Below are 27,774 nucleotides of genomic sequence, written 5' to 3' on the forward strand. Positions count from 1 at the left end.
TATGCAGTTTTTGTGTCGTCCAGAAACGGGAAAGCCAAAAGCTTTGCACTGACATAACCAACCCATACCATCCTACGTTTTGGGACCCCTCTGTTGGGGTACCGATGTTGCATTTCCATTATCACCATTGCTGATAAGTACAGTTTGGTATGGTTTGACTTGGCGTTTCCATGGCCAGCATACCCTAACTGTGGGTGGGTAAGTGTTTAACCAGCAATGTGTCCAGTTCCACCCTTCAGGCTAGACTGGTACACTTAAGACAGTACAGTCAACTTGTACTTTTTCAAAATTTTGACAGTGGAAACCATACGAACAGTACCCTTACTAACTGAACAACTTGGAGGAAAAGTACCAACCCTAAAATGTGCTGCCAGACTTCCAAGTAAAAGGGATGGCAGGCTGTGTAAATGCAAAAAAAATAAAATAAAAATAAAAAAAATAAAACTATACTAAATCAGCATGGACTGCTTGGTGGAAATGCACTACAAGTGTGCTCCATCTGAAATCACTCACTCTTGTTGTGCTGTAAAGCACTGAATGCATTATTCCAGAGAAAAATAAAATTTGTCATTGAGAGTCCATGAAGGAAAATGTAAAAGAATTATCTGTCTAGTGGAAAAAGGAGTCAAACAGAGGAAGAGGAAAAAGGAAGCAAGGTGCTTGTAAGTGGAGCAGATAATGACAAAATAAAAAAAGTAAATGAAAGTTGCTGGTCTGGTATTAATGGGGTAGATATGTACAATTTACTTTAGCTTTACATTATGGTTTTTATTCTTTCTGTTCACATTAAACTGGATAAGGTGATACATTTCACTAATGTGAAAACATGCTCTTTTTCAGTAGAACACCATTTTAAGAAGTATTTGACTTTATTGTATTAAAAAATGTATGTTGATACTTCTGTTAATACTCTTTATATTCATATTCAGAAATCAGGCGATTTCAATGTTTTTCTCTTGATTTTTAAAAATAACCTTTGAAATGAATGTTGTATTTCCTTTTTGAAGTGTGTGTCTAGAATGAAACAGTGATACAGGCTGGAGGGAGGGCCTCCTGCAGGGCCCCAAAGGACTAGAATCACCACTGTGTACTGTGGCCTGCATGGTCCATGTTCCTGTCTGTGAAGGCTTCAACAGGAAAATACCAGCTTTATTCTCGTACACCCACTTTTCGGAATCAGTATGGGATTAGTTATCTCAGATGGTCTCAAGAAATGGCAACTATTCTACCTTAACAAGCTAAACGCAGGTGTCACTTTATGCTAATAGTTCAATTAGCATAATATTGAGCAACACTTCACAGGCTTATCAGGAAAGGTCCTAAAGGTGGCGGTCATTTAATCATTTATTGAGGAATCTAATCAAGTTATTTATTTTATTTTTTAAGCACAAATTAAACATCCACTTTATCTCAGTAGGTGTGTTTTATACAGGAGGGTTGAACCTCCTCACAGATGTACTGTGCTATCTCTCCCTCTCCGTCTTTGAGCCAGTGCAGGTAAAATAACACGCAGCTTTGAACCAGATAGGAAAATTATCCACACTAACTGCTTCCCATTAGCCAACGAGGTCACTCGTTTTTCTCCAAACTTGCAGACCATCAGGACGGTACTACTCATATCGACTCCTCCGGATAGCGTCGGGAAGGTCAAACTACGGCTGTACCTCCTGACCAGCCCACGGTACTCGCTTGCTTCTTCGCCGCAGCTGGAGGGGTGGAACCCGGACTGACCCAAGCCAGCAGTCCGCCTGTGTCTCGCCGCCTCTGCTGCTCCATGAGCCGGCGTGGTGTGTGCGCAGGCAGCCTGCTGTGGAGCGATGGATTCCCCCCGCTGAATCTGCCCCATCGACACAGGTAAATTTATGCATGGAGACGAACTTGAAGGCACCTTCTCCAGCAATCGTCGCAGCCCATGCTAAAGTATACGGGTATTTTCGATAATGCAGACTTTCTGGTTGACTTATTGCAAGGTCACAATGAAATCACTTCTCATTTTGTATAAAGATAATTGTGAGGAAGCCTTCGCTTTTAAAAACGTAATGTTTGTGGCCACAATCGTTTTTATTAATATCATAAAAATATAGAACTTATCCTTAATTTTAAATGCCTCCTAAAAGTCTTTAATTTTCTATTTTCATGTGTTGTTTTCATTAAGTGGCCCTCACATTGAATCAGTTTGAGGCCCCCATATTCCATCTTTCTCTAGCATGGACCTCACCATCAACAGAATGGAATTTGACAAATATATAAATTAATGATGGGGTGAATGATTATTCCGAATTAGCTGAGGTTAAAGTTTGGCTAATATCGATTTGGAAAGGCGACAGCTCCAAAGGCACCTTAAACCTCCTTAGGGCCCTGCAGGTAAGAGGAAAGGAAGAAGAGAAAGGGTTCTGAATGCAAGAGCGAAAGAGGAGGATTTAGTTAGATCTGAAACAATGAAAGGGGCAGTTGAGGTGTAGACCTGCTCCTGAAACTTTGCATCCCACAGTGCCCCTCGCAACCACACACTATCTTCTTTTTTTCCTTCCAACTGGGTTAAATTCGAATACTCTGGCAGTTGACTGTTTTCCCCTTGAAACTGAAAAAAAGCTTCAGGATCCAAGAATGCATGAAAGTGCCGTGGGGGTGGCAGTTTGTATTAGTGTGTGTATTTTAAAATGCAGCAACCCAAAGTTATGATTTGGTAAGAGTGCAAATGATTTAAAACACTACACTAGATGTTGATGGAGTCCACCTCTGGTGAATTTAACTGATTGGGCATGGTTTGGAAAGGCACCACCTCTCCATAGAAGGCATCACAGCTGAAAATGCACATCAGAGCAACAAAAAATTAACGTTTGCTTCATGGAAACAAGTTGCCATTGCCACACCTTTTCACATAGACTTTTTACCATCTAATATGCATAAGGTCAGCATCTTGGAAACTGAGGGTGGCACTACACAGTTTAGCAAAATTTCAAATATGAATGTGTCTTGGCTGGGATTGTTTTTGAGCATATATAATTTGCCTGATATGATCTGATATACAAGAGTTGTAGCTGTTTAAAGTTTATGCCAAGACAAAATTGTGACTTATGACTTTGCCCCCAGTAAAGGCCACACCCTCTGACAAAAAAATTATAGATTTTGCACAGACATGAATCCATTTCTTTAAGTCTTACAGACTAAATTTGATATGTATATCTTGGGTCATCTTGAAACATCAGCAGGCACCGTAAACCTTAATATTCCTGTCCCCTCTAGGGGGAACTTTGATTCGTACAAAATGTGACCATATGAATGTGTGTAGACATTGGACCTCAATATGCTGTACCTGGCAAGTGTAAGTCAGATTGAACAATCCACAGCTGAGTTAAAAGCTACTTCCTGTTTTTTAAAAAAATATGCCAATATGAGGGCTCGCCACAGACATGCCCCTAAATGAAGGCTAAGTTCCTAAAGAACATTTCATCATTCATGTCTCATCTAGCTGTACAAGTAAAAGCTGATTGGAGTAAATCCCCGGGGTGAGTTCATCCAAATATGATCCCTGGAAATGGTCAAATGCCCATGTGTTTTCGCTGCTAATTAATTTAATTTCGGTGGAAAGTGCATTATCTGCACGCACTTGCTGTTTTGACTTGCTTTTGCAGATTTAGATATGAAAATTGAAAGTAATTTTGTTCTTGCTGGTGCCTGAATTGGTGGCCTCAATCATAGTTCACAAGTAAGCATTTTTGACATGTAGGCTTTTTATAGCTAAAGTATGTGTTTTTCATGATCTTGTCTATAAATGTGCATTGCAGCTGCTTTGGAAATGCTAAAATTGTAGTTTCTGGGTTAGATTCACCATTTCTGATGATAGTAGTGTCAAGAGAATGAAGGTTGACGGACACAGAGTCACACTAATTTTGAGCTCAACTTGAAAATTAAGCTAAGATAAAATTCTGATTGTTCTCAGTTATGTAATACAGTATGGGTTGTTTTTTTTGCAGGTTATTTTGTGTGAAGTTGCTTTGCTTTGGTTTCAAAGCACCTTCAAATTGCTCCTGTCCCATTAAGAAACTTAATGTTGTACCTGCTGATGGCTAATTGCTAAGGCGCAGTCCCCCGCTTATAAAGTCCATGCTGTTGAATTTTAGTTTGTGCAGAATGCTGTACGCCAGGGCTCCAAGCTACAAAATAGTTGTTGGGGTGGCCTTATGGAATCCAAATGAATGCCATTCTGGTGGGGCGAGTGCGCAGGTCCCTTGATGACAGAGACAAACAAAATAAAGTGAGAGCTCTGTTCAAACATGAGAGTAAAGATAAAAGTGCTCAAGCTAAATATCATACCACTGTAAGAGCAGAAAGTTGTTTTCATTTGGGGTGTCCCACAGCCAAAGTTGATAATCCTGAAGTGGGGGGCCTCAAAGTGTAGTTCCACCAGGATATTTTTAGGTTGTAAATGTTGGTGAAATACACCTCTTTGGTGAACTTGTATGGCTGCTGTGAACAGCCGAGTCACAAAGGTCTGACATGAGAAGAAGAGAGAAACACTTCTTTTTATGCTCATGATCAGAATCAGCTTTATTGGCCGATTATGCTTACACAACAAGGGATTTGACTCAGGTTAGCTTTGCTCTCAGTGTACAGGAATTAAGCATCAAATACAAAAACATATGTATAAGCTCTTGAAGGTATTATTTATAGTATACACAAGCCTGTGTGAATTAATAGTATGGTTTCAAGATGTGCAAAGGGTGGAAGGATGCTGACTAGACATGATCAAAGTATAAAATATGCAAGGATGTGGCCTGATTCACAAGGGAGATATGATAGTTTAAGATACCTGAATTGTGCGATGTGCATATGAGATAAGGCATTTTACCACAGAAGGACTTCTTACAGCATTTGAGTTACAGTGAATAGATTAAGTTCTTGCAGTATCTGAGTACGGTAAACAGATTTAATTAGTTGTTATTATGGTTAGTAAAGTAAGTGATTTAAGTTACATTTTAATGGTTAGTGAGTGCAAATGAGCATATGTGACCAAAGCTGGTAAAAACTCCTGCAAGTCATCCGAGGTCATTTTTGCATTTTTTTGACATTGTGAAAGCGTAGATCCAAGCTTTCTAATGGTGTATCATACACCTTAATCTGAGCATATTTTACAAAGATATGCTCATTTGAATGTTAACTTCTAGTTCCTGTTTGTTCTGAGAAAACCAGGCTCAAAGTTTCAGGACTTTTCCTACCTTCAGGCAGGCCAAGTAATGGGTGTGAACAATAGAGCCACATTTACATAAGGTTCACCCAAATCAAGCTTCTGAATCGGACTGGTGACACTCATCAAAATATTTCCATAGGAAATCCGCCTTCATCAAACTTTCACTGTCAAGTGATCCTGAAGTCGTCCCAAGTCTGTTTATAATTCTTGCTGCTTCTTCATCGTCTCTTCTACTTTTCTTTGCTGCAGGGTGTGTCTTGAGGCTCGTTAATAAAAGGTGATAACTAGAAACAGCTGTATTTACATGCCAGGGAGGAGTGGCGTTTGAGCCATGTGATGTTTGTTATTGTCCATCTCAATGGGCGAAACTGAGAACAATGCCAGGCTGAGTGGCCAATTATCACCCAGCAATATCGTTTTCCCCTTCCCTCATTCTCCCTGTAGTAACTTTGAAAACAGGGCATTTTAAAACACAAATTAACGCTTTTAAATGTCACATTTGTGTTACTTTTTTCATCAAATGAGTAGTTTAAATGTCGGACTTGCTTAAAATGAGAAAAAACGAAAAATGATCATTTTGAAGAAAACGACTTTGTATCCATTTTTCTCAACCACCGGAATGCCGACTTGCAGGAACTTGATCTGGCTTCGGTCATAGATGAGTTTTATCACTGTGAGTTTTCTTACAGTATTTAAGATACAGTAAATCTGTAAGAGACATTGCATGATGTTTTACATGAAGCAGCGCTAAAACTGCTTGTTAAATGAAAGTCCTATTTTTCGGACTCTTCGTGTCTGTTGAGTGGACATCAGTGTAACTGTGCCACTATTCAATCTGTAAAACAGAAAGACAAAAATCTTTTTAGCAGGTTTTAAAATCCCTTAAAGCATTCTCAAAATATTTTATTCGGGGGGGGGCATAATGCGCGATGACCTTCATCTCTGACCTTCAGAATTCAATAGGTTAATGCTTGGGTAACGATAAAAAAATAATGCAAAGTTTAAAGAAAATCAGTTCAAGTGGTCTTGAGAGGCCTCAGCTACAGCAAGCACAGAGGTGTAAAAATTAAGCTTAAACTGAATTAAATAAAGCTGCAGTTCCTCAAGTGTCCACTCGAGGCTGGCTGAAAAGTGCTGGAAGTCTCATTAATGCAATTGATATGTCTACAGTTAAGATCTTGAGCAGGTAGCATAAAATTGCTCTATTAGAATGTATTTTTGTTTTAAAAATTAAAAGCTGCTTGCTGGTAGAGCCCAAGACAGTGTACGAATGGGGATCCAAAAGTTGTCAGCTATAATACCGACTTGTGAACTCTTACTTAATAGCTCTGTAAGGCCAGCATCATGGGTGTGAATGGAAAAGGTTTAACATGAGTGGGTTTGGAAGTTTTTCTTATTGATACTCAATATGAATTGGCTTTTAACAAAGCTGACCAACCTTGAACATGTTAATGGATTTGAAAGTAATATCAAGACAGTATGAAAATTTGACCCGTTTATGACCTTTGAATCAAAGTATAAATGAACTGCGAAATCTTGAAAACTATTGACGAACAAGTGTGAATATTTTGAATTTTAAAGAACAAAAGCTAAATATTTCTGAAAGGTATGATTGTAAAAAAAAAAGTCCAAACTGAACATTGCTAATTGGGCTGAATACTTTAGTGCTAGATTAAAGCATCTCTGCAGTATTAACACCATTTTCTGCAGCCACCAAACCGTCTTCTGAAGAAAGGTTAATAAGTCCATGCTATGAATATTTCCATCAGCTCTAACAAGTTCTACAGCCTCTTTATATCCTTTTCTAACCCCTCTTTGCTGTATCAAATCCATCCTGAGAGGTAGGTCAGTGAAACCAGCACACTAGAGCACTAATTGCATTTACTTTCATGAATAATAGACATATCGTCCCACATACTTTTATCATATGTGAAGCCATAATTTCTCGTTTTTGCCACCATCTTTTTTTAGCTATGAACTGAATAGACATTATTAATTACAGAACTGTCTAACACAACTTTACTCTAATTTTCCCAACTCCCATCCCTTTCCATCACAGCCTTTAATTCAATCCATTTTTTTTTTTGCTATTTTCCCACCCATTTAGTCTCTGATACATTGATAGAGGAAAAGATGAATGTTGGTAGATGGTACTCTCCAGCCTTCTATTAAATATCTGATGAATATTGCATTCCCTTTTATTTCCCCAGTGTGATGTATCTCTCCTCCCCCTGGCGGGCTGTGAGGGCATGAGACTGAGAGGAGGGCGGGATTTCAACCCTGGCTCCCAGCTGAATGTGTCCCCTCATCCTTCTCTGGCCCCTCCACCTGTCTCCTGGTTACCAGGGGTCCTCAGCAAAGGCGTGCGCCTTCGTCTGCGTCTGGATCGCCGTGACGACCGAGGGCGGAGCTATTGGCAGCTGGTTGATTTGGATGCGGGGTCAGAAACAGTGGGGCGGAGACAGAGGAAGCGTGCACCTGATATCTGTGAAAAAAGTAAGAAGGTGTTCTTGAAACTTTATTTTGAAGGGGCCGGACTGCAGTTGTTTTCTACTATCAGCTTGATACATTTATTCAATGATTAAAAGTTAAATAGTGTTATAGAAAAGGACATTTCTATAGAAAATGAACATGTATATCAAGCGTTTCCTATTTTCTGTTCAGACCTAAAAACTGGGCACTCACACCAGGGTCAGTCGCTTCATACCATGAAGTTAGTTTTTCCCAGCCTGTCACTGGCTTCACTCACACTGCTGCAAGCTCAACAGGGCCTCATCTTGGCTACATCATCACGTCATAATACCTAACAAGCCACACAGTCTTACATTGTGAGGAACATTCATTTGTGAGATGGCCCCTCAGTTTGTAAAGAAGGTCTGATCTAGTCAGATTTACACATGTGCCATATTCCCTCCATCTCCTGATCATGGATTGCCTTGGATTTGTTTTATATTCATCCCCTGACTTTTATTTTTCAATATTCTCTTTGAGTTTCTTAGAGTGTTATTTTGTCTTCATGGTTTAATAGTAGCCAGGAATACTGATTAACCTGTGACTGGACCTTCCAGACACAGGTGTCTTTATACTACAATCACCTGAGACACATTCACAGCACTCAACTGATCTCAATCCCACTAATTATGAGACTGCTAGCACCAACTTGCAGGACTTCTGCTGAATTAGGGGGTGAATATTTATGCAGTCACTTACTTTACATGACATATTTTTATTTAAATGACATTACTTTGTAGAAATCTGTTTTCACTTTGACATCAAAGTCAAAAAAGCCAAATTATATTGACTGTGACTGCTTCATAAGATCAAAAAAAGGGTTAAACATCCAAGGAGTTAAATATCTTTTATAGGTACTGTAGGCCTTTTATAACAATTTCCCATCATAGAACTTCTTAACTTGACCTTGCAAACCGTGGGTTATCTTGTATTTCTTCATAGATTTACCTTACATTTAAGTTTAGACTCCTATTTCAAATCTGTCAGTGTGAGACAAAGAAAAGAGAGGGAGATGAGAGGATGACCTTTAAGTCAATCTGACTGTAAAGTAATAAAAAGAGTCGTCTTCTTCACTCACCCTGTCTTCTGGAGTGAGAGAGCTCAGTGAAGATAAGGTAGGGCAGCGTGTGTGAGGGGGCCTTCTTAATACACTTATTGTTGTTTATTCGTTTTATTTATTCACACTTTATCACATGACTCTGGTGCAGGATCCGATTTCACTGTCTGTTACCATGGAAACGCCCTGCCTGAGCTGTAAATAAATTCAGGGGGTTTGTTGCACTGTTACATTGATTAAAAACACACACATTTACACACCGTCTTCTTTACCACCAGGCGAGAGAATGAAGTTAAAATGCATCATTTTATGCGTGCACTTTAATGTGAGTCGCCGTGTTTGGTCTATTTGATTGTGTTTTTGTGTGTAGGTGTGCAGTTTAGAGAGAAATTAGCATATCTCACTTGGTTGCTCTGCGTAAGTGAAAACAGATACAAATCTCCTTCCCCTGAAGCTGGTGATTAAGTTATGCTAATCATTGCTGATCATTGCAGCATCACTGCAGTCATAACAGTGAGCTCCAGCAGCCTCCTGCAAAAGTTAGACTCCAAACAGGGACATTATCCTTTAGTCAGGATACACAATTGGGCGTGTGGGTTCGCTGATCTCTTAATTGCTTAATTTACCATAAACAAATTAGACTTAGGTCCCAAATGTATTGTGATAGGGTGCGGTGCAGTGGTGCAAATCGCCTCCCAAATATGGCGTTGTCTCCTATTGTCAGCAGGTTTAATGTGCCCTCGCCTCATATCTAATTTTTGTAAGTAATAGATGATAATATGCTCTCTCTTAGTCTGTCTGTGTCTGTACTGTGATGCGGCGTAATGGGACAAGACTGATTGAGAGGGGACATCAGGATTAATCTCACTGTGTAATTACTTTTATGATTTATGGTCCTGTTCTTCCACACACTAGGGCTCCCAGCATCCCTATCAGTGCAGATGAAGTGAGCAAACATGTGCCAGTGCTCTCTCTCACCGCCTTATTGTCCTGACCTTGCTGGTTATTGCCTTTTTTTCAAGCTCCAGGTAATGAAACTGTAATTTGTCTGTCCAGTCACATCCAATGTTAAAACAGCTTGTGAGTGAAAGCTTTACAGCCTCCTCCTGACAAATCCCCTTACACGCTGGGAGCTGTTGTGCGTACGAGCGAGGCCACGCCAGCGTTTGATCCTCCCTGGGAGAGGTTAACCTGATTTTGATTGAGTGTTAAAACCCATCATTGTGGCTTCTTTGACCAGCCTGAGCGTGACTAATCAATACAAGGGAATGAAAGGGAGCTGTACTTTAAGCAAATAAGAGCAATGTAAGCTTCAGCTAGTTAAACACACAACCCTTTGCTGTGGGGTGGCTGTATTCTTTCATAGTGTAGATATTGTATTATAGATGAAACAAACAGGAGCTGACATGAAGGCAAAGGGAGTCTATAAATAAAAGGAAGGCACTGAGCTTTAGCAGCAGTGTGATCTTTCATCACAAACAAAAGCAAAATCCTGAAGGGATTCTGCTGGAGCCGTTTGATGTTTTCGGAAAAATCAATCTTCTCTACCTGAAAGCAAGCGGATAAGAAAGAAAAGTTAAAAGAAATTTAAGTGATTCAATAACACTGAGATGTTCATGCAGCTTTTCTGGTTGGCTGCTTTAAAATGGCTGCTTCCTGTGCAGAAATGTAATAATTTATAGTACAGATTACAGTTGTAACCTCTAACGCTTGTGTCACAAAAACACAGCACAGCATGAATCCCTTGTCACCCGCTCTAAGCCTCTTTTTTTTCTTTTTTTTTTTTTTGAAGGCGGAAAAGAAAAAACCCTGAGCTGCCGCAACTGTAATTACATTACAACCACACACAGACATCATTTTGAGCTCAGCACGTCTGCCGGCTGCTGCGGGATGTTAGAGGCGTGTTGCCATGACGACTGAAAGGGGACACAGAGGAAGGGAGTTAGGGTAGAAAGGGGGAAGGAGGAGGAGGAGGAGGAGGGGGCTTGTTTTGGAGGATGGAGATTGAGGAAGAGGGAAAGAGAGAGAGAGACTCACATGCAGAGTTGCCGGTGTCCTGACAGCAGTGAAAGCAGACTGTTGGAGATCCATCAGGGGAATATTCAAAAGCTGCCGCTGTAGCGGAAGCATCACACAGGCAGAGATCACCAGACGGCTGTGTGCATGGTAGGCAATGCTCAGAATGATGTTTTTGTGCAAAAATTAATGTTTTTTTTTTTAAGGCACTTTGGTCTGAGAGGAAGAGGATGATGCATATTCACATGTCTGTGTTTCTGCTTTTGGAGAATATTTTAGCATCACAAGAGGAAAATGTTAAATGTGTGACACTTCTAGAAATAAAAGCCTTTTAGGTCATGTATGACAACAGTGAGAGCAACTTAGCTTCACGTTGAAAGGCCATGTCAGGTTAGCGATTGTGTTGCATGAATGAATAATTGGACAGATCGATACAGAGAGAGGTGTGTTGTTAAAGTGTGAATCAGTGGTACTAAGAGTTACACTTGAAAGCACTGCGTGAGAGTGTGCACTGGATTCAGTGTTTAAAGATAGGGGCTCTGTGTTTCCACTTCCTGTGTGCATCTGTGTGGCTTTGTCTCGCTCTCTGTGCAGTAATGATATTTATTGCAATCTTTGCAGTTGGAGAGGGGGAAGGGTGAAGGGGAGTACAAAGCTTTATGTGGCTTTGTATGTACTATTATCATAGTTTCTGTGCATGTGTGAAGGAGGCTTCTCTCTCTTGTGTGTGTTTCCACTTCATTTTGAGGCTAAGGCGATGCAGTTTTAAGAAGCTCTTTCCTGTTACCTTAGCTCAGTGTTTATAACTATCTCACTCTGCGCCCATCAGGTCTGATGAGTACCTTGTCTGCCGGATCAGAGATGCAGATGCCCGCACTCAGTCCACAGTTCGTAGCGGGGCCACAAGGTAAAGTACCTGGCAGGAAGAGAGGAAGGCCTCCTATTCGTAAGCTGGAGTTCCAGGGTCACTACATCGAGTCTCTGCCGCCTCTCAAAGTCCCAAAGAAGAGGGGCAGAAAACCTGGCTTTAAGGTCAGTCTGTTGTATTTTTTAAAATTTAATGATACTTTTTAACTTTATTGATTGAGTTCAATATCAGTTTTTCCAGTCTGTGACACCAATTCTAAATTTTAAAGCTACCTGTGAAAGATTTAGTACAAGTGACTCATAACAACGTCACAGTAAAGTCATTTTCAGTGTGTCTCTCTCTTTTGTCTGGGTGGTTATCTAGGGTGCTACACACATTTGAACATTTTAATGAAGACACAGATGTAAGACAACTACCAGACTGTCTATTTCCCAACTCCTCTGTAACCTTTTCTTGACTCAGCCTCTTTTTGCATTGGAGACACTTGGTGTTTTTTTACAATAAAAAAAAAGTCCATTAATATCAGTACAGGTTGTTTGCACGTGATCCAAAATGTCTGTCAGGGGTAAGGAAGTGGGGAAACTATTAGGAATGAACAAGAACAAATGAAATTTTGTACTTAAAAGCTTTAAATGGACCTGTATGCTGCACTATCATCAGAAAATGTCTACATACATTGAGTACAATCCCTACACTTTACAAAACAGTGATTTTCTTCTGAAGGAGAGTGACCTCGCCCACTGTAAGCAGATCTAGAGGGCTGGGATCACTGGAGAACTGCGAGTTCACACAGGAATAGTATGTCAAGAGCGGACTATTTTACCTTTTGGGGTTAATTTATCATCCTTTCCGGTATAAGTCCATGATATTATTGCTGCCGCCATTGGGTTAGTACATTAGGAAGTTAAAAGGTTAATGTTTGCTTAAAGGATCTGTGGTTTTATGTAAAATTCTTTGGCTAAATGTCCTCATAAGTTAATTTCCTTGTCAGTGGCACCATTGTAGCTCTGTGACCCACTGACCTCTCAGTGACCCTTTGCTCTCGCTGCAGGATGAGACGTAATGTTGATATAGTGATGATTTATGATCGGGAGTCTGTGCATTGTGTTGTATTTTGAAAGAACAGGATATTTTACGCTTGTGACTTCCTGTTTGGAGCTTTCTGATCAATGGGAATTGACACGGTTTGGCAGCAGCTTGTGGTGAAAATAGACCTGCAAGGGAGTGATTTGTTATGCAGTACGATTCATCGGTGATCGCAGTGCGGTCGCTGTATGTGTAAATTGGAGGTTATTCTCTGTAGAGCTAAGAGGCTGGCTGTTCCCCTTTAACATATAGAAAAACTTTTTTAGCTACAAACATGCTTTTCAACTAAAACAATGATATATTATCCGTCCAATAACCTTTGTGGGGTAAGCAACTGAGAGATGATGAGCTGTTAACAAATGAGCCTGTGCTATGAAACAGCTCTTGTATGTTAGACATGGTAGATAGCGCCCCTTTGAGTGGGAGTTCCTCTTCCTCCATGCTTTTTCATCATTTAATCTGCAATTAAAAGTCAAACTGGTACCAAAGGAAGAATTGTTTGAGAGTCAAACAACCAGCTCCACTGAGCTGAGCCAAATGATCTGGATCTCTTAAAGGATGGCTTATCCATCACAACAAAGGAGACTGGAGGTTGCTGAGATGTACAGTGCTTAACAAATTTATTAGACCACCTGTTATATTTGTCTCAAAGACCATCCAGCATTATGAAGTGCTTTAATGCGGACTCTTCATTTTCAGTAAGCTCTCAACATTTTACCATTTTAACAAGGAATGAGGGATTTCAAACTGAATTCACCCAAATTTGAGCCGGCTCACTGGGCTTCTCTGAGAAGTCAGAAATTAATCAAGCATAACATTCAACCACTAAAACATTTTTTTTTCTGTTCAGGAATGCAAGTAAATAACTATAATTAGACATATTCATCAAGAAATATTAATGTGCTTTACTACATTTTCTATTTTTTTTGTAAATCAGTAAATTTGAAAATTCATGGATAACAATAATAATTATATTTTAGCATTAAAAATATCATTTGGGTTAAAGAGCTTCTACATGTTGGTGTATTAACCATTGCAGAAACATAAAAAATGATTTTGTAATTACCAATGCTGTTAATTTAGGGCAGCTGTGGCATAAACCTTACTTTGGTTAGGGTTAGGGTGGTCTAATAAATTTGTTAAGCACTGTACATCAGCTGAGGAAACATGGGTAAGATCATGCTAAACCATGACAAAATTGTACTGAACCAAGCTGGACTGCTTTTTGGAAATGGACCATAAGCAAGCGACTCATCCAGGCTTGTTTTAATTTTCTGCCAGCTGCTGTTTCTCTGACTTTGTTAGAAGGTTTTACATTTTTTTTTGCCTGAATATTTCACTGCTTTCAGGATATAAAAGTACTTAAGAGTCAAGAGTTTCTCTTTGAAGAAAACCCTACTTGCCTCCCAAGGGGAGTTCACCACTGCTGTTTGGCATCATCTGTAAACTACCTACTCCTGTTAAAATGTGACATCACATTGAGTGTGTTAAATTTAGTACATTCAAAAGTCACTGAACAATATTCTGTGTATGGGACAATCTGAAGAACAGATTGGCCAGAATATTTAGGTAATATGTGGGAGCTCACTTGTCTTACTCAGCTGCCAAACACAATGCGTTGTGGCCCTTAAGACTATTCATGGTGGAGCTCATGAGTTAATAAGCCAAGCAGTGTACCGCTTAAAAGTAGTTCATGACTTCAACAAGCTCGAAAGTGTTGGTTCAGGGAAAAGAAAAGACTGGGAACATTGTGATATGCTCAGAAATATCTGGAAGAGGTGAAAGACTGCATAAGCAAGTAGAGTAAAGGTTACAATGTTCCTCAATGGGCAATTTTACCATCTGCAGTCCATAATATCATTAACAGACTCATGGAATCTGGAGAAATCCCTGCATGCAAGGGGCAAGGCTGAAAAACCATCACTGAACGCTGCGACCTTTAATCCCTCAGACGGCACAGCATTTAAAATGGAATCATTCTGTAATAGATATTACAATACTGGCTTGGGAGGAAATGTAGGTTCAGATTCTGCTATGCAAAGCCAAAGCCATATATCAGCAATATCCTGAAGTGTCACTGACTTCTCTGGGCCCAGCTGCTCTTTAGTCTCATGAGTCCATATTTCAAATTGTCTCTGGAAGTTGCCCAGGACTAAAGAGGAAAAGACCATTCTTCTTGTTATCAACACAAAGTTTAAAAGCCGGCAGCTGTGATGGTGTTGGTAGGTGTATTAGTGCCCATGGTATGTGTTACTTGCACATCTGTGAAGGCACCATTATCACTGATCGGTATATGCAGGTTTGGGAAAAAACAAATGCTTCCATCCAGATGACGTCTTTTTCGGGGATGCCCCTGCTTATTTCAGCAAGATGATGCCAAGCCACACACTGCACAGTTTACAACAGCGTGGCTTTATGATAAGAGAGTACAGGTATTGAACTGTCCCATATGCAGTCCAGAACTGTCTCCAATTTAAAATATATGGCGCATTATAAAGTGCAAAATATGCCAGCAGAAACCCTGCACTGTTGAGTAACTAAAAATATACATCAAGCAAGAATGGTAAGAATTCTACCCTCAATACTGCAAAAAATGCTGTCTTTGGTTCCAACATGCTTACACGGTGTGTTATAAGAAAATGTAATATAACTCAGTGGTACAAATTCTCTTGTCCAGTCAGCAAATTTTTGATACGTGTATATTTCCAAGAAAGTTTGTCAGTGTGAACATTAAATTTCTTGTCTCTGTGCTTTATTAAATAGAACACAGGCTACAAAAGATAGTCAAATCCCTGTATTCTGTTTATATTCACATTTTACACAGTGTCTTAACTTTTTGAAACTGGGGCTTGTAATTGTGTTTGGTCATGTGTTTGTGTGCAGCTGAAGCCCAGGATGGTGATGTCTCCACTGGCAAACTCTCCTCCAAACAGTACACCAGAGCCTGAGATGGGATCTCTCCCACAGGATGCTGCTATCGTCCCCCACTCTGCCACTCCTCAAGTCCTAACAGGTAACATCACACAGAGACATACAGTGTCTTTTTAAGTTTTACAATTCCCTCTATCGTGAATCTGATTTTAAAAATCATATTTTTACAGAATAGGGTGAAACTTGAGTATGTATGAACAAGCCTGTGTTGTAAGAGATGAAGGCAGTCGTGTTACAAAGTCTAAGGATTTTTCCTCTAAGCTTTGAGGCCTGGAGCCTTCTTAGTATGAGGAAGGTGGTCCTAATATTTTTACACCTATTATACACTCACAGCTTGACTTGCTGGGACTTAAGGGGCATGAAATGCACCCTTCCTTTATCTCCTTTTGTTTCGTATCTTATCTTTTCATCCTCTGATATCCTGCTCTGACTGGGACTAGTATTCTTTTGTGTTGGTGCGGTGTCTTCCTTCTTTGTTCTCTAAATACACAAAAGACTTGTTCTCTGTGATAGAAAATACACTGAGATGTAAAACACTGTGTACATGCATGTGTATGTCTGCATGTAGAATAAAGGCAGCCCTAACATTTTGGTTTTAAGTGCAAGTTTAAATACTTAAAAATGAGAAATAAATGCCTTCAAATGTAGCCCAAACCTTTCTCATTACTTATTCTATTTCAGTCTTCACGTTGAGCTTTTCTTTCTTGGTTCGACTCAGGAGAAAATCAGACATTTTAAATTCTTTCACAAAAGAAAAATGCATCTCATGCAGCTATCATTTTAGTCTCACTTTCCCTCTTTTCTGTTTTTCCCCTTGTGGTTGGACCTGCTCAGATAAGCAAATATTTAAAAAAGGTTTTTTGTGTATTTGAGGTGGGAATGGGAATCTCATGTGTCAAGGACCAGCAAAAAGGTCTTTGTTCTTGCAAATCATAAAAAGTATTTGATGTCAGACTGAAGGCGTTAAGAAGCAAGCACACATACATGCACACACATAAACTAGAAGCCAGTGTGCCCCCTGTGGTGCCAGACACATATGTAAATTACTGCTTTGAAAAACTGGGAGGAATTGAGCTGTAGTCTGAGCAGTGTATATTCTTTTTAAAGAGTAATTTCTTTCATAATATGCAAACTATATCTACACATTTTTTAAAGATGATTTTATTTTTAAAGCATTTATTTATCATTTATAAGGGTAGCGATCGTGTTCATTTTAATAATACCAAATAAAACTTGTCTTGGGGGTGCGCAGATGGTGGAGTGGTTTAAGGCGTTACCCATGTTCGTAGGCGGCCTGGTTCGAATCCGGCCTGTGGCCTTTTACCGCATGTCTCTCCCCAATCTCTTCCCTGTTTCTGAGTCTATCCACTGTCCTTCCTCTATCCAATAAAGTCATGAAAAGGCCCAAAAATAAATCTCAAAAAAAAAATAAATAAATAAAAATCTGTCAAATATGAACATATTAAGCATTCTTATTTGAAGCAGATCTATTGTCTGAGTGTCTGCCAGTGTTCAAGCCACCAAACTCATGCACAGGTCTTATCACATAATTAATTTTTTAGAAAACAATACAAAACATTTGACCTTTGTGTTAGCACAAAGTAGAGGTTGTTCAGAATCATCTCATAGGATTATTTCAGGCTTATAAATCTGTCATCAGGTAAATACATAACAGTCCAGCTCTGGTATAACCAGCAGGCATCTGCATTATTGACATGCTGAAAAATGTTTGGTACAAAGGGAGGAGGTTCAGAGGAGTTGCAGTCTGCCTTTCGGCCTGTTTCACACCCATACAGTTCAAATCTGATGGGGCTGATGTGTGGAATTTATTGGAAATGCACAAACTGTCAAGTGCATCGGGAATTTGGTTGGAAGTGCTATCATAGGCGGCTTTACCATTAGGCAAAGATAAGCTATTGCCTGGGGCGTCATGCTTCAAGGAGGCTCAAGGTATAGTCATACAGGCATGTATCAAGTAGGAGTCTAAACATACTTTAAATGAATATGTCATGTTATTAAAGAGCAAAATGTGATAAAATAACATACAATTTGATTTTTATTATCCAACAAAGTCCCTTGGGAGGACTTCTGGCCTCAACAGCAAAGTCAAGCCCATCAAAAAGCCCCAAATTCCTCATATCAAGCTGTTTAAAGTTGGGTAGATCCTTATACCAGTAGTAAGCATACATTTTTAAAGGTTACACCTGATCTAGAGACATCCTAGAATATTAAGATGTCTTAGAGTTACAGTGTCTTTTCAAGAGCTAATGAAGTACTGTTGGGTATTCATACTTCAGATTTGGTTCTGCTCTGTAGTTCTCTGACTTCAACCGAAAAGAGATGCTATAAAATATCTTCTTCACTGGCTATGATTGATTTAAGCTAAATGTGGAAGGCCCTTAAGTTGGTCTTCACCATGGGCAGGGGTGTCAAACCTTTTTTCAATGAGGGTGGCATTCAGAAAAATATAAAGCTAATTGGGCTAAACTGATATATGTTTTAATTAGGGATGCACCGAAATGAAAATTCTTGGCCGAAACCGAAAACCGAAAATGAGGAAACCAAGGCTGAAAACTGAAACACCGAAAGAAATTGTTATGCCAATTATTAGTACCATTGCATTTATGGCTATGTCTGTGTACTAACCTCACTAAAATCAACTGCAATTGCAAAAATTAATATTAATGCTCCAAAGAATAAATCAATTACAAAATTATGTAAATATTTATTAAGCACTTCATTCCAACAATACACAATATAAAATAAAATAAAATAAAATACAAAATAAAATGTTTAACTTGGCTGCAATCATGTATACATTAAATCAATGGTTCTCAACCTTTTTTCGGTCATGTACCCCCTGTGAAGTATTTTTTCAGCCAAGTACCCCCTAAACAGCCCAAAGCTTTTTGGCCAAAAAGAAAGACATTACAGAGTGCTGTGACAGCCGTCTGATTTATCAAACTTTGTAACTGATAAACACTTTCAAATTATAAATATTAGATTTTTTTTCATGCATTTTAAATATTAAAAATGCATGACTAAAGTCATGGCACATCTTCTCATCTCTAAATGTGGGAATTCAAATTAATGTAGCTATTGAAAACAGTGACTGGAAAGGCTTTAAACCCAGAAGTGTGCAAAACTCTGCTCGGCTGCAGCGGTCTCTCTGGAACAATTTGGAAATAAAAACAGACTTAGAAAGAACTAAAAAACCTGTAAATAATAAACAAGTTATAAAAAAAGACTTCTCTCTTCTCAAACTGAAATCAGGAACTTAGTTATAGATCAGCATTTCTTCACAAAAATAAATCATAAACCTTTTTATGAATGGAGAGGTTGTGAATACAGTGATTGACAGGCATGTTCCAGTATGGGTCAAACCATCCTGCCATGGGGGAGACTCAGGGGGTTTTAGGGTGATTACATTTAAGAGCCTACAACATATTAACTCCATTTTATAAACTTAAGGTCCTTACACTCTATACGCAATTTTTTCATGCAAATTATTTACACAAAATATTTACATTTAGAACCTGTAGCGAGTCAATGCAAGCTTCCTCACCTGCAACATCATTTCGCAGCGTGACATTGCTGCATATTTAAGTAGCGCATTTGTGCTCGTGTGGACATGTCGGCCTACCTATTGCCTGTCTCCCTCTCTACCAGGCTAAAAAAAAGAGGCAAAAACACAAGAACTGACTACAGACAAATATGAGGAGATATCAAACATCAGATGGTGTTGGAGAGGAGGACATTTTTGTTCCTCTGTCTGCCTTAAAAATCGGCACCACCACCACTATGTGTGCTCGTTGGAGCGAAACTCACACAGCTGGAGCTGTTTCTAAACTACCGGGACTGTAGTGAAATATTTACCAACATGGTCTCCTCTGACCTCAGACGTACGACTTAAAAAAGCTCCAGATCAACCAGCTAAATGACTCCTCTGAACGGTCTGGAACACAAACAGGTGAGCCAGTCTGTGCGCTGTGGAGCGTGTTAACTCCTCTCACCGCGAGCCAGTCTGTCCAATATTATAACTCTTATTGATCATATTTGACATAGAGTGAATGAAAAGTCAGTCCCTCCTCGTACAAACTTGGCTGGCACAGTGAATGAAACCGTGAAACAAAACGGCACTGACATCCTGGCTGTGCGTAAAAGTGCCGCGTTACGCACGGAGTGAAGGACAGAGAGGGACAAACCTCCTTTTATCTTCCGCTTCAAAAAAATATCACTGTTTATTAGAGGACAGAGAAAACACACCGCAGACATTTGCAGCACGAATTTGATTCTAGAATGTAATATACTTGTGTAGCTCCTGATTGTAACAACCACTGAACCACAGACAGTCACACACACGACAGTCAATAGTTCACAGACTTTTAATGTGAATATAATCCAAAAAATCCAAATCCAAAAAAGGGGCAGGCAAAAATCAGAAACAGATACTAGCTAGAGGTCAATCTCCAAAGGTCTAACACTGGGGATAAGGCTGGAATGCTCGACACGAGGTACAAAGACAAACTGGCACAGAAGGAAGGGAAGACACAGACTAAAAGCTAAGCTAAGGGGAGACAATGAGACCCAGCTGGACACAATCAGGGCGAGGCAGACAATCTAACAGGCGGGAAACACATGAGGGCAGGAAGTAGAGGGTCTGAAACGAGAGGAGAGGTAAGTCACCAAAATAAAACAGGAAGTAACTAACTCGACAACAAAATGAAACATAACCTAGGTTATGACTGAGCTGGACATGACACTGATGTGCAAAGAATGGCGCTATTTTTCTTCAATAGCGGGCACGTATTTTAAAATCTCGGGTACCCCCTGAAGTGCCTTCACGTATGCGTACCCCTATTTGAGAACCACTGATCCAAGCGCGTGCTTGCCGCGGTTTTTGCTTGCGTCATCACAATGTGGTGTTTTGGCCTTGTTGTTTCGGTGATAAAAGTCTTTCGGCCGAAAACCGAAAATGCACTTTTGGGCCATTTTCAGCTGAAATTTTTCGGTTGCCGAATTTTCGGTGCATCCCTAGATTTAATGTGTTAAAATGAGTTAAACGAATCTAATATACCCAAAGTTTTCGATTTGCTTCGGTATTGAATGTACCTGAAGAAAAACAACATCCACTTCAATGTAAACAGCTAATCACTGTCAAGTAGTTTGGGCCAGCCTATCAGGTTTCAGGGGGCCCTAGTCAGCCCTTACAACTAGACCCGCCCCTGGTCAAGATGAAAATGATGTTCCATGCAGTTGGGAGGGGAGACGCTGACATCTCACCCACATTCAGACCTGAAACAAGAGCAAACTGCATGCAGATGCAGAACTTCATAGTAGTGTTGGTGCTTGAATATGATTAGCATTACAAGCTTTGTAAATCGCACCTTGAGACGAAACAGATAGCAGAGCAGCGGAGTGCTGTTATTGGCTGCTGTAATCCTGTTTTTTTTTTTTTTTTTATTATTATTATTCCATGAATCAAGGTATCACTATTTCTAATGACAATATAATTCCCAGCTACCCTACTATCTCAACTTAGTCATGAAAAAATGATAAATTATTCTTGTCGAAATGTTTGTTTACAGAATCAGCACCATCTAGTGTTTTTACCAAAAGTATAATACAAACCTTAATGGTGTAATCTGGGCCATATATGATTTTGTTTCTAGAATTTGCTGCAGGATGATAAAAATGGACCACGGGCCACATTTATTACCCAGGCCACAGTTTGGCCTCTAAATGACTAAAACTGCTCTGAGTGCTGTATATTAGTTTTTTGTTGCTTAAAGCACATTTTGATGAAGAGGATATTAAATGTTGGAGGCAGTGTAGATTTTAGCAGGCCAAACACCGTGAGTGCCCAGTGATGATATCCATTTGGTTAGAATTTCATTAAGCTCTACAGCACATTCATAACATGGAGATCACATGTTTGTTAAGTAGGTATGAATTCATAAACCAGAGTTATTTTGTAGATCTATATTGATTTACAGTGTATATTAAAAAACTTAAACCTGCTGGCAAACATACTTCACAACCTAAAACTAGAAAAGCACTCGGAGAGCGCAGACCTCCGCCATTAGCCCTATCTCCCAGTAGTACAGAATCCTTCAAAAAATTCCTGGATACAGACAGTGATCTGGAGCACTCCCAAAATCTAATCAGTTCTTCCCTATGCCATTTCCTTAAAATTTCATCAAAATCCGTCCATAAATTTTTGAGTTATGTTGCTAACAAACTAACTAACAAACAAACTAACAAACCCTGCCGATCACATAACCTCCTTGGCGGAGATAATAATGAATTTTCCACATAAGCTTGACTATAATGATGTCCTTTCCTGTTGTCAATCTTCCAGCAGAGACACCAATGCCTGATGACTACTTATGTGACCCACCAGTGGACACCAAGCGCTACGCTGTTGATCCCAGTGACTCTGCCTTCAACCTCATGGCATCACAGTACCCACAAAAACACTCCTATGGTTACCGTGGCAGCAGATGTTCTGCTCAGATGGGCATGTGCAGACAGGCGTCAAGCCTAGGAAGCTTCCAGGAGGGGAACAGGAATGGTGAGACTTTGTTTTATGGTTTGATGTCCCAACATCGATACAGCAACATTGGTGTTAATATGGACGAACAACGAGGAAAATTACTTTGAAAATGGCAGACAAAAACTGCATCTTTTCAAAAAGTTGTACAGTTCATTAAAGTTCAAAATATTTGAAATAAAGGTCTTGATTAGTAACTTTTTAGTCTGTCAACTTCTCATTTGTTTGTGTAGCAAATGTAGTTCAGACCCTAAACATCAGTCCTTAAAACACACAATTTAAAGTTTGAGGATGAAAATTGTACAAAATTAGTCCTTAAAACAGACAAGGTGTAAAGAAGGCTGATGATGAATAAAGACAAAGACTTCAGCTGACATAGATCTGTCAGTCCACTAAACAACTAAACTCCACTAACTTATTTGACGTATGGCAATATTTAAAGATATAGGCAGATTGTTAATTTTCCAGTCTGCTGATACTGATATTCAGTTTTTAAGCTTATGTCTGCAGATACCGATATCATACCAATAACAGCTTACATCCCTATTGACCATCTCTGCTCTTGACCCCTGTCCTCCCAGGTCACAGTCCAATGCCTGACAGTGGAGACTGTAAGCGTCCTGCAGGTAAGGACCCATCCAGGTGGGGTGTTGAGGACGTTGTTTGGTTCATCAAAGAGGCTGACCCCCAAGCCCTGGGACCCCACGCTGAAGCATTTAGAAAACATGTGAGTCCAGACTGCCATGCGTTGTAGTTCTTAGTTATTGACTGCTACTGTCATACTGAATGGTGTGGGATTCAACTGCAGATCCCAGAATGCATTGTGACCACATGTTTTCACATTTTCTTATCATTTCATGCAGTGTTTATAATGTTTGTATTTACATGCTAGAGATTCATGATGCTGTTATTGATGAACTGATGGATTTTTTAGTAATTGTAGTAAAGATTGAATTTATTTACATGGAAATTTTTCCTTTGAACAATTGAAATCTGTGTTATTGTATTTCATTGTCACAGTTCTGTAATCTGTTTCAGGAGATAGACGGAGACGCTCTGCTCCTACTAAAAAGTGAAATGATGATGAAGTATCTGGGACTGAAGCTGGGACCTGCTCTTAAACTGTGTTACCATATCGACAGACTCAAACAGAATCGGTTGTGATTTACTGATCACCTTTCACCAAAAAACTGCACCAATGCCAATTCTGCCATACTTTCTCAACCATCAGCAATATATCATAAACACCCGTGGGATCCTGAATACAAACTTACCAGCCTTCACTGCATTTAAAAATATGTGTAATGGACACAATGGACATCCTGGTTGTATATATCCATCATTGTTTACTGGGTATCTCAATGGCTTTAGCTGTAAATGAGTGTAAAATGACTGTATTTTGAAACAGCCTTTGTTTGTGTCCTCTGTTGTTGGCACACAACTCAGTGCATCCTACTCGAAATGACGATATTAGTCAGTGCAGATCTTCATCATGCATAGGGTATGGACCCATTGGAGGTTCGAAAAAGGCAGGAAACTTCTATGGTGCTTTTTTCATCACATCATATTACATAAAGAAATCTTTGGGTTGATAGACAACTCCACTGAAAAACTCTGCTGCAGTTTTGGGGTGGGTTTTGTTGTAAACTGATTAAAATAAGAACCTACATACAAACTCTACCAAAATAACAATCTACAACATCTATCTGAATCCATCCTGTGGAAATCCAGATTGGGTGGAAAAAATTGATTAATTTTCTGAGATGTCCTATCCCAAAGATGAGTCTTGTCTGTTCATCCATTTCATTTGTTGTATAAAGGCTTCACCATAATACAACAAACTCTATCAGAAGCAAATGTGTTTCTCGCACTCAAGAACAGTGAGTTATTTTCTCACATGAAAATTTTCACCACAAACCACAACAGGACATTAAAGCAACATGGTGCTACAGCAATCAGAGGTGCAAACAGTCACAGGAAGGACTGGAGACATTGTGTTTTTTCACTGTGTTCTCATGAATTGTGCAAGCAGCAGGCCACTTTACCAAGGGAGGCTATTTTACTTGGGGCTCCGAAATAACATAGAACTGGGTCCTCAATTAAACCATTACTGCCACTACAGACACCTCATTGCCATCTTTACCAAATAATGTAAAGCTAATGTTCTTCTCATGCAATACCTCTCTACTGTGTTTTTAAATAAAAAGGCCTTTGAGATGTTTTGTGTTCTGAACAGTGATAAAAAGCAGTATATCTTCTTCAGACAGTAAGAAGTGAAAAACTATCTACAGCATTAATTTTGACATTTTTTGCAACTGCCAAATACAATCATGTCATGGAATTGTAGAAACAACCTGTAAACACAGTTCATTTTTTTTATTCAAAAATTCTGTGTAGTATTTATTTTTCTTTCTTCTGTGTTTTGCTTAAATTCTGAATAATGAAGTACAACATGTATGTGTATGTATAAATTCTTAAAGACTGTATTTTACCTCAGTAAGCTGCAAGTGACAACAGGATTTAACATTATTGTCCAATTCTGCATTTTCAATCTGATAGCTTCATGATTTAAATGTTACATAAAATGAAGTGGGTTGCACAGGAACTGTTTTCTCTGGATTAGAAATGTTCATTACTCATGTGAGCCATATTAAATCAAGTTTGACTCCCCCATTTTTTTAATTAAGCTTACTTTTCCCAGAGGAAATAAAACATCTCATTCAATGAAGTTTGACCTTTAATTTTTAATTAATGTAGTATGAAAGCTGATGTAATTGTACGTTGAACCTATTTTTATTTTTTTTGGTGTGCTTTAGAATTGATTAATTGAAACCATAATTTTAAATTTAGAATATGAAGTCATGAATATTGACAATTGTTGCCATGCCACACTAACAAAAAACAAACAAACAAACAAACAAAAAACAGACAAAAGAAGTTCTAGGCACCATGTGTTGGGTTTTTCTGTATACTCTGCACAAAAAACACTGGCAACATTTGATACCAAAACGTTGCCAATGTGTTTGCACAGGAAGGACAGTTCCTTCCTCAAGGTCCCCTTCAAATAATTTCAACTTTTGCATCTTTGTAAGATGCCATCAGTAGTTGCAAGGATTGCTGGATTAATTCTTGTACTATGTATCTTTTCAAAATCATATCATTTGGTACTTTTTAAAAATACTATCAATAATTAAAACAACAGAGATAGAAATAGAAAGAACTAAAATAATGAGAAAAAATAATATAATACCGGAAAAAAAGGTCATAATTGACTAAATTGGTTTTAAGTGGCAAAAATTGGCAGAAAAAGAGGCGATGAAATGTTGTTAGGGTAGCAAAAATTGGTCACAATGTGGCAAAAATGACTGCAAAGCAACAAGTATGGGATAAAACTAGCAATAATGGGTTAGGATCAAGCAGCAACCTCTGGTCCCAAAAAATGAAGCAAATGCGGAAGTGCAAAAAAATACAATTGAGGCTGGCTGCGGGAACACCGGAGGTCCTGTCTGAATACATGTTAAACAGCTGCTTTTACACTAGAAATAAGCTGGTTTACAGCCTGGTTCAAAAAACCAGACATGTCCCTTTAGCTAATGACTTTATATGCTCTCACTGTACGGGGGGTGAATTTTTTTGTACCACAATCATTTCGATTATATTGAGGATAACCTCACTGCGGACTGATTGGTATGCCTCATTTGATTGACCGATAGCTCGAAGGCAGAAGCTATGTTTCTGTCAACCAGACTGCTACCTAGCTGGTTGACAGGAAGTCAAGCTTAGTGGTTGGGCTGTAAGGTTGATCGAAAGTTCGGTTGAGACAGCGAGTTCAATATGGAGCCCGACACAGATTAGCTTCAAAAGCAGTTTGAGTCCACTTACTGTAAGAACACTGCTGACATCACACAGGCTTTGTCCAATTCTTTCTACAGTCTATGGTTAAGATGGGTGAAATGGGTCCAAATGAGCAGGAAACATGGTGAAAAGCAGTTAAAAGTGGCAAAATTCATGAAAAGAGGCAACATTGAGGCAAACTGCCTCCTACTCATCACCTCAAAGACAAAGAAAATGATCATAGATTTCTGCAGATCCAAACCCCCTCTTCAGCCAGTGAACACTTGGGGCGTGAACATCGAGGTGGTGACAAAAATATTTAGGTGTACACCTGGATAATAAGTTGGACTGGCCTAAAAACGTTGACATAATCTACAAAAAGGGGCAGAGCCGCCTTTTTTTGCCTGAGAAGACTCCGATCAATAGACATCTTCAGTAAGATGCTGCAGATGTTTTATCAGTCTGTGGTGGCAAGTGTTCTGTTTTATGCTACAGTCTGCTGGGGAGGCAGTGCAAAACACAAGGATGCAAGGCGTCTGAACAACTGGTGAAAAAAGCTGGCTCTGTGGTTGGAATCAAGTTGAACTCATTGGAGGATGAGGTGGAGAGATGCACAGTGAAGAAGGTGGAGGCCATTCTGAGGAACATGGATCATCCACTTCATATATCCCTAAATGACCAAACGATGGTGGACGGCTCCTCTCTCTTTGCTGCAAGAGAGAAAACAAGTGGCAAAATTAGGTGGCGAACAGGTTTAAAAGTAGCAAAAATGGGCAGTAGATGTTCAAAAATGGCTAAAAGAGGCAGAAAAAGGGCAGGAAGTAGTGGTTAAAGGCGCTCCCCATGTATGTGGGTGGCCCGGGTTCGAATCTGGCCTAAGGCCCTTTGCCGCATGTCTCACCCCACTCTTGACCCTGTTTCTGACTCTATCCACTGTCCTCCTCTATCTAACAAAGGCACAAAAATAAACCTTAAAAAAAAGAGGCAGAAAAATGAGTCACATGTGGAAAGAAATATGGAAAACTGGTGGAATCAATGATGAAAATAAGTTTAAAGTGCCATCGAAAGTAATCTGAACATCAGAGCCAAAGACTGTAAAAAGATCAGAACCCATACTGATAGCCATAACGTTGGCACCAATGATCACACGTGCATTAATAAAAACAATAAATCCCAACAGAAAGGGCCCATTCTCTGGGTTTTTCGTGGGATCAGACAGGTTTGTGGGCAGGCCTGGTATTATCGTTCTGAACTTTGACAATTTTCGTGTGCCTAAATCCTTCCAGTTGCCTTCAATTCAAACTGAGTCGAAGCTTTTTACTTTGAAGGGCGCGAGACCTCCCGCGCTGTACTCTCGCGTGAGTTGAAGCGATTACTTCCTGTATGAGCATTCCACCAGTGATCTTCATGTGGCTTTCACAAATGTGTGCATCTGTCTGACAGAGGGGAACATGGCAGAGGTCTCGGAGAGGACACTACAGGTCGCCGTCGTGGTTTCCTTCGCTGCCGGGTTCGTGGCCGGGTGGCAGGCAAACAGAATGAGGAGGAAGTTTCTGGACTGGAGGAAGAAACGGCTGCAGGACAAACTGTCAGAAACTCAGAAGAAGCTAGATTTGGCTTGAATGGTAACGTGAAAGCTACACCGGCTCATGGGTGTTTAGGCATGGTAGTACATTAGTGCGTTTCTGAGTTGGGAAGGATAATAGCACCAATAAAATCCTAACGTT

The 27,774-nt window shown here is 39.6% G+C and overlaps 1 protein-coding gene across 1 annotated transcript; it reads left to right on the forward strand.

The window, feature by feature from the left end:
* Positions 1–1,423: 1,423 nt before the first annotated feature.
* Positions 1,424–24,910, forward strand: scml4 (Scm polycomb group protein like 4). Its single transcript, XM_041804767.1, has 8 exons — positions 1,424–1,497; positions 1,596–1,854; positions 7,402–7,687; positions 11,605–11,807; positions 15,613–15,742; positions 22,022–22,234; positions 22,795–22,940; positions 23,252–24,910. Exons 3-8 carry the CDS (start codon positions 7,441–7,443, stop codon positions 23,375–23,377), a joined length of 1,065 nt encoding a protein of 354 aa, XP_041660701.1. The 5' UTR covers positions 1,424–1,497; positions 1,596–1,854; positions 7,402–7,440; the 3' UTR covers positions 23,378–24,910.
* Positions 24,911–27,774: the final 2,864 nt, after the last annotated feature.

This window comes from Cheilinus undulatus, linkage group 14 (genome assembly GCF_018320785.1).
Source record: "Cheilinus undulatus linkage group 14, ASM1832078v1, whole genome shotgun sequence".
Taxonomy (NCBI): domain Eukaryota; kingdom Metazoa; phylum Chordata; class Actinopteri; order Labriformes; family Labridae; genus Cheilinus; species Cheilinus undulatus.

Excerpts from the sequence above, each read along its gene's own strand:
- scml4 (XM_041804767.1), top strand. The coding sequence starts at position 7,441 with ATGAGACTGAGAGGAGGGCGGGATTTCAACCCTGGCTCCCAGCTGAAT. Across the intron at positions 11,808-15,612 it reads GCAGAAAACCTGGCTTTAAG|CTGAAGCCCAGGATGGTGAT; the intron begins GTCAGTCTGTTG and ends GTTTGTGTGCAG. Across the intron at positions 22,235-22,794 it reads CCAGGAGGGGAACAGGAATG|GTCACAGTCCAATGCCTGAC; the intron begins GTGAGACTTTGT and ends CTGTCCTCCCAG.